The sequence below is a fragment of the Anarrhichthys ocellatus genome, unplaced genomic scaffold, assembly GCF_004355925.1.
Source record: "Anarrhichthys ocellatus isolate YVR2014 unplaced genomic scaffold, GSC_Weel_1.0 scaffold95, whole genome shotgun sequence".
Taxonomy (NCBI): domain Eukaryota; kingdom Metazoa; phylum Chordata; class Actinopteri; order Perciformes; family Anarhichadidae; genus Anarrhichthys; species Anarrhichthys ocellatus.
In genome coordinates this window covers 877,795-884,574 of record NW_022280125.1, presented here as the reverse complement: position 1 = coordinate 884,574, position 6,780 = coordinate 877,795, and the positions used below count along the sequence as shown (strand labels likewise).

The 6,780-nt window shown below is 41.3% G+C and overlaps 1 protein-coding gene across 5 annotated transcripts in view; it reads right to left on the bottom strand.

Annotated features, from left to right (window-relative positions):
• Positions 1 to 2,176: 2,176 nt before the first annotated feature.
• tln1 (talin 1) overlaps positions 2,177 to 6,780 on the bottom strand; it is a 93,122-nt gene continuing 88,518 nt past the window's right edge. For all 5 annotated transcript variants that reach the window (XM_031875782.1, XM_031875786.1, XM_031875785.1 and 2 more), the window contains 2 exons: positions 3,910 to 4,035; positions 2,177 to 3,666 (listed from right to left, as the gene is read on the bottom strand). In XM_031875782.1, coding sequence (XP_031731642.1) covers positions 3,532 to 3,666; positions 3,910 to 4,035 — 261 coding nt within the window. In that variant the 3' untranslated portion in view covers positions 2,177 to 3,531. The remainder of the gene's footprint in view (positions 3,667 to 3,909; positions 4,036 to 6,780) is intronic.

Genomic DNA, 6,780 nt, shown 5'->3' with positions numbered 1-6,780 from the left:
TAAGTCTGATTGAATAGGAAGTCTGATTCTATGAGAAAATGACTCTACTTCCCTCTTGATTTATTACCTCAGTAAACATTGTAAACATGAGTTCATGGTCTCAATCTCTAGTTTCAAGTCTTCTTCAACACAGCATGATGTTCATTTAGTAAATGATGGTCCATTTAGAGTCAAATAGACCATAAAGCAGGGGATGCTTTAGGGTGGGTGCTACACAGAGCTGTATACAGCGTCTCTCTACGTCACTCCTCCACAGTCCAGATATGGTCACTGACATTTACTAGTTGCAAAAAAACAGGATAGTGCCAAAATCCAAGATGGCTATGGCCAAAACGTCAAAGTCGAGGCATCAAAACCGCTGACTACAAACCAATGGGTGACGTCACGACCTCTATGTCCACTTCTTATATACAGTCTATGGACTGTCACTTATTTTGATAGGGGCTTATACAGTGGCTCTCAGTAGGACTATTTTATACAGAATAATGCAGCAATTGGTCAAGTTTGACAGCATTTTACTAATTTCAACATTGTTTTGTAAAGAGACTTCAAATTTACAAATTAATAATACCAACAGTATTGATACATGTGCCCTTTGTCCATCCCTAGTTTCCTATTAACATATAGTGAGAGTTGGGGGCTTTTTTGAATCAAACCAGTCTTGTCCTGAGCTTCCTGTTACGATACAGTTACTCTGGGGTCTTTTATTTTGAAGGGCTGGGAGCCAGACGGAGAGAGAGAAACAAAAACCTGATTTGGGTAGGGGAGAGATGTCCATAGGAAAGTTATTCCATAAAAACGGGGTATCATAGGAAAAGGCCTTTTACCTTAACATCTGCTGACCCGAGTGTGTGTGTGTGTGTGTGTGTGTGTGTGTGTGTGTGCGTCACAATGCACTAATTAGCTCCTCTCAATCAGCTTTGTTTATCTGAAAATAGGAGCTGGTTAAAAAAGCTGGTCACCTTTGCTGTCCTCCACTAATGTGTGTTGCCAGTTGACTTAAAGGCCTGTGCGCAAGTAGACTACAAACAAAGTCTATGCAAAGACGCACATGGACGCAAGTAAACGCTGGGCTGCGCTGGGCGAAAATTCGCCTCATTCGAGTGTTCGCGCAAATTGACATTTTTCAACTCGGTCAATAAATTCGCGTTACACTTGGTCGCGAAAGCCTGTCAGCGTTGAGATTCTCCTCCTGTCATCACTGACGTCCTATCGTTGTTGAATCAGAAACTATGGGGAAAAACTACTGTAGCCGTAGGGGCGGCACCCAGAGATCTACGATATATCTCATATTAGTAGAGACCGGACCAAACTATGTGAATAAACCTATGGTACAAACAATGAAAAACAAGCTGCCGTATTTACGTCTAGATGACGTTATGTTGAGTGTTGATGGAGCTGCTACAATGTTAGCTTAGCCTAGCACCGATAGATCCAGACTCCATTGCGAAAACAAGTATTTTAAGTGATTTGCTCGTCGTCTTGTGGAGAGAACTAACAAAAAATGAATTCAGACTTTTTACTAATCTGCATCAGTATGTAGTTATTTCGGCGTCCCTTTTTGTCTTTTATTGCAGTTAAATCACAGCAAAATCAGTTTATTTAGTGTTCATACAGCTGTAGTAAACAGCCGACATGTGGCTTCTAGACACAGTGAACACAGCTCGATGAAATCCACGGAGCTCCTCCGGATGATGGGAGGCATTTTTTCTAAGTTTCAAAGAAGTTTGAATATTTAATTTTTTTTAAATTGGATTAAAATGTTGATGAATCTGTAAACACTCCATGTTTACTTCTGTACGACAATGTGCTGCGTGTCACGTCTTTTTGCATTGTTCCTTTGTGCGTGCTCGTCGGTTCAGGACTGAGACCAGATCACACTGGAATCTGATATTGGCCACATATAAAAAGAATGTGAACACCTAAACAAAAAGAAGTGATCTGAGAACGGAATCTGAATTGAAAACTAAGGCGTAGCCAAAGTTTCAGCAAACATGATAGGAATAATAACAAAAAAACAGACCTGATGTGATATTTGATTAAATCAGCAAATGATGCTGGTTATGAACACGTATTAAAAATATAGCTCAATATGAACTAACTGGTAGAGTATGGTTGAGGAGGCTTTTCCTCTTGTGAACAGGGTGAAAGAGTGTTAAGAAATGGATGTCAAGAGTTTCACTGAAAACTGGCTTTATTGAATATAAATCTCTGTTACAGTGCCCATGAGGTGGTGCTGCTGTAATAAAGTCAAATGTGAACAAAAGAAGGCTTTGTATGATTACAGTCATTGTGGTACTAGGCATGCTGTTCTAGCTGTGCCATGTGAAAGAATATGTAAAGAAAATAAAGGCGTGTGTGGTGTATAGGAGGATTTAAATGCTCTGATAAATTATTTAACTGAGTAATGAATGAAGTGCGTCTCGAGGGTAAATGGTTGGCAGCAGTTTTTAATACTAGATAAATTCTATGAAGGCACTGAATATAGTGGGACCAGACAGAGCAATCATTAGGCCCTCGGCAATGAGAAATAAAGTGGGAGTCATATCTAACAGGACACAGACGAGCATCATGGGACTGTGCTGGGACAGGAATCCTCTAGAAAGTATTAAGCACAAATACCGGCACAGATGACACATTACTGGAGCAAGTCACTAAACAAATAGTCAATATGATGTCAAATGTCTGGAAGTTAAATATATGGCTTCATACTCTTTACACAAACATGTATCAACACTGTAGTTGCTTACATCCAAATACTGACACACTTTTACTAACATAGCGACTTTTTAATACATTTCATAGCTTAATCTTTAGAAAAATAATGTGTTCCCATTCTGATTTGTTCCATTGCAAAGTATTTTTTTTCAAAATGTAATCTTTAAAACTGCATGTCCTATCATAGTCCTTGTTTCAGCTTTTAACAGTGTGACAAGTAACATACTGAATATCATCACTGTCACAGACCTCTGCTTCGCAATGAACTCAGAAACCGTGTCTCTGGAAACATGCATTCTCGCTTACACACACGACCAAACACACGCACGCACGCACATTCACACACACACACACACACACACACACACACACACACACACACACCTGCATAGAACGTTTGCATAGATTATGCATAGTTTGCATAGAAATCTTAATTGTGCTCACCTTCACACCTCTACAATCTAACAGTAACGTTCTAACAGTGAAGGGCAAGCCAAATTTATTGGCAGGATTTAGCAATTTTATGAAGCCACATAACGTACACAACAAAGACATGTAATCCAGATAAAAAAGAGACAGATATAGTGAAAAGTATTTGATCATATATAATCAAAAGCACAGATACCTTAATAAGGATTTCTGTATTATCAAAATTCATAATCATTGGCATCATTTGACTTTAAAAATTAAATACAGGAACAGATTGAGAGCCTGCCTAATATAGCATGAAGCCTCCTCTCCCTACATTTCGCTGGGGGAAGGTCCTGAGCATTCCACGGATCACTGTTGCATTGCTGATGCACACGCGCTCCCTCACTGCTCCTGGCCGTCCTCACGCAGCTCCGAGGGGAGGAACTTGTACTGCTGCTGTCGGATCGTGGCCAGCCTCTTCCTGGCCTCGTCCAGCTCCCTTTCCTTCCGCAGCATCTCCTCCTGAGCAGCGATGATCTACAACACAACGCATATGTAACCGGTGTGTTGCTGTCCAAGTATGATTTCTTTAGTTTAAGCATCCAAGCAGGGTTATGTTAAAACAGTTTAATTCAATTATATTTTCATTTATTTATTCAAAAAATAATATATTTTTCATAAAGTATATATAGTTAACTGTTTATTTTTCTTTTATATCTGTACTTACTTTAAGTAGGTATGTGTGTACGTACATGCAGTATATTTGGACCTTTGACTCACCTGAGCGATGCCTCCCACCATCTTACTCTTGACCACCACAGCCTGGTCATCCTGAGCATCAAACGCTGCTTTCTGCGCCGCCTTCACCAGGTTATCAGCGGCTCTCTTCACAGCGTTCCCAGCAGCCTACAGAACACACGGGATTAAACAAAATGAGGTTGAGTGAGTCATTCTTGACAGTAAACTGACAAGGAAAACGTTTTTTTAAAAGCTAGTAAAAGGCCAGTGCCTTAAAATCAAAATCAAAAGAATAAAAGAAAGAGCAGGTGAATGCTAATAGTTAGATATCTTAACAGATATATCTCTAATCATAGACCAGGATTTAGTCTTTGAGTAAATGTTGAAACAGACTCGTGCAGACTTGAGACAGCAGACACGTCAACTGTGCGTCTTGTGAACAGCAATTCCTGGAAAGGCAATGAAAACCTCCACCAGTGCTCTGAGAGAAAACCATAACAGGTTTTTTTCCTGTTCAGTGCCAGAGAATAACTGTAAAAGGCAACGAGCAGCAGCCTGCTGAACTGCACTCAAAGCCAAACATTTGTCTCATTGGGCAGCTCGGCTCTAAGGAAGAGGAGTTTTCTCCTTTAGCGGCTTCAGCGACTGAAATCAGACACTGAATCCTCTGCTGGTTTATCTTTGGCTGGAATGTTACTGTTAGTCTGGCCCTGACATACAACATAACACTGTGCAGCTCCCTTCATCAGCTGTACTGTACACAGAGGCCACACACCAAACTGTCACAGCATTTGTCTCAGGAGATGAAACGAGGCGGCTGGTATTCTAAAAATGCACATCAAATCCATTGTTAAATGGTCAAATCCATTGTCTGAGGGACTGCTCCTCCAGTATGTTTCCGTCTGACCGTCTATACTGGCCTCATTTCAGCCGTGTTTTCACTCATTTATCTGTTTGAATCAACACAGCTGTCTACACCAGTGACCTCGCAGCTCACATTTCACTCACAGCTAACGGACACTACTGCAAGTCAGAGGGACATGTCGTCGTTCATGTGTGGATCTCTACACTCTTAGAAATAAAGGTGCTAACTGTAACCATAACGGGTTCTTTTTTATAAAGCTTCTACCAGGAACCCTTTCAAGGGGTTATACCACACACACACACACACACACACACACACACACACACACACACACACACACAGTATATATACATATACACACACATATATGTCAAATTCTTCCTTTCATTGTCATTTATCTAATGTGAGAACAAGGCTAGCAATTTGGATTACCATCTTGAAATTCATTGGAACACCATGTTAACACTCCCAGGTTGGCTGCTAGGAATATTGCATTGTTGTTGGTGGTACCAAACACACTGGTACCTCAGTGGGTAAGTCAGTTCTTTCCCTGAACCATCAGGAACTGTCCAAACAGCCACCTTTCCTCAGAGAGATGTACAATACTCAGCCCTCGGGATAATACAACCATAAAAAGCCCTGCGGCAGAGTGAAGAGAGCAAATGCTGCTGGTGTAATCATAGATCAGGGCTAATGTTTCCAGTTCTGATGCCATGGGCGGACTAGTGGATTGTTTCCAGAGCTCCTGTACACATAAATGTATGGGAATTACTGTGGTGACAGCTGCAGGCCCAGAAGAGGAGGAGATAAGCCACTGCTGATTGGATCAGAGAATATGAGATGGCCTGGGCAGGCTGATGTGCTCACAGCCTTAAATATAGTCTTTTTGGGTGGATGGGGTGACAGGAGATACTTGTAGTTTGTGTTATGTCTTGGGACTAACTGCATCAGTTACACTTAAAGGTCACAGCAACTCCTCTGTGCTGCATTACTGCCATCATCAGCATCTTAAGAAGAAAGGAGCACTCCACCAATATGACATATAAAGGTGAGGTTCCTCGTCATAGGCAGTCCTCGGTGTGTTAAAACAGGGTCACATCTCTTGTGTCTGACAAAATAAGCCTGATGATGTCATAGTAGTGTCATCAGGGTTAACTCAGAACACTAGAAGTTCACGTGGATATCAGAGGGCCTGAGTTACAAACTGCAGGTGTCAACTTTGAAATATGCGGGTATTACTATGCAGGAAGGGTCAACCAAAAAGATTCTAATGATTGCATTTTAGGAAATGTAGGATCTAGAGTTTTTGGCTCTTGAGTCAGATAAAGTACTAAAAGTCAGGATATCTCAGCTTCTGTTGCTCACTTTTTATCTGTCTCATGTGAGTCCCCCACATTTATGTTAACGCAATACTTAACCTGTGGAGTAGCCCTGTCATGGTACTGAAATGCAGCAGTATGTTAAAGGAACTCTTACCGTTGCTGAATATAGAGCACACTAAACCTGATGGAGCAGCTGTACAGATCATGCAGCTCACCTGTAACCCTAAACACTCAAACTGCAGCCTATTAATAGACTATCCAACAACCTCAGCTGTTGCAGAATGACTAATGTTGTGGTGAGAGTATTGTTCCCTCAGCAGGTACTGTAGGTCTACACATAAGAGCAGAGGAGGACCTCACTATGCATGTGACAATATCAGATGTCAGTCTGACGAAGCAGGATTATAGGGTTAGGGAGCTAACTTTGGAGCTAACCCTGGCTTTTCAGTCTAGAGGAAATGGCTCAAGTTCAAACAAACTCAGTTGCCATGGTAACTAACCCAGAAGGGGACAGTTATGATATGGTAATTCAAATGATGATTGCGGTTTTATCCTATATCTTTCTTATTGTCAAGGAGTTATGTGCAGACCCAAACCAGCAACGTTTCGCTCCTAACTGGTTTCAAAACTAACCCCCAAAAATGGTTTCATTGTGAAAGATGATAATCAATCTCTGCTGTGCATCAGAACAGTCCAGTAGTCTCTGGTGTGGTGTGTAGCAGACCG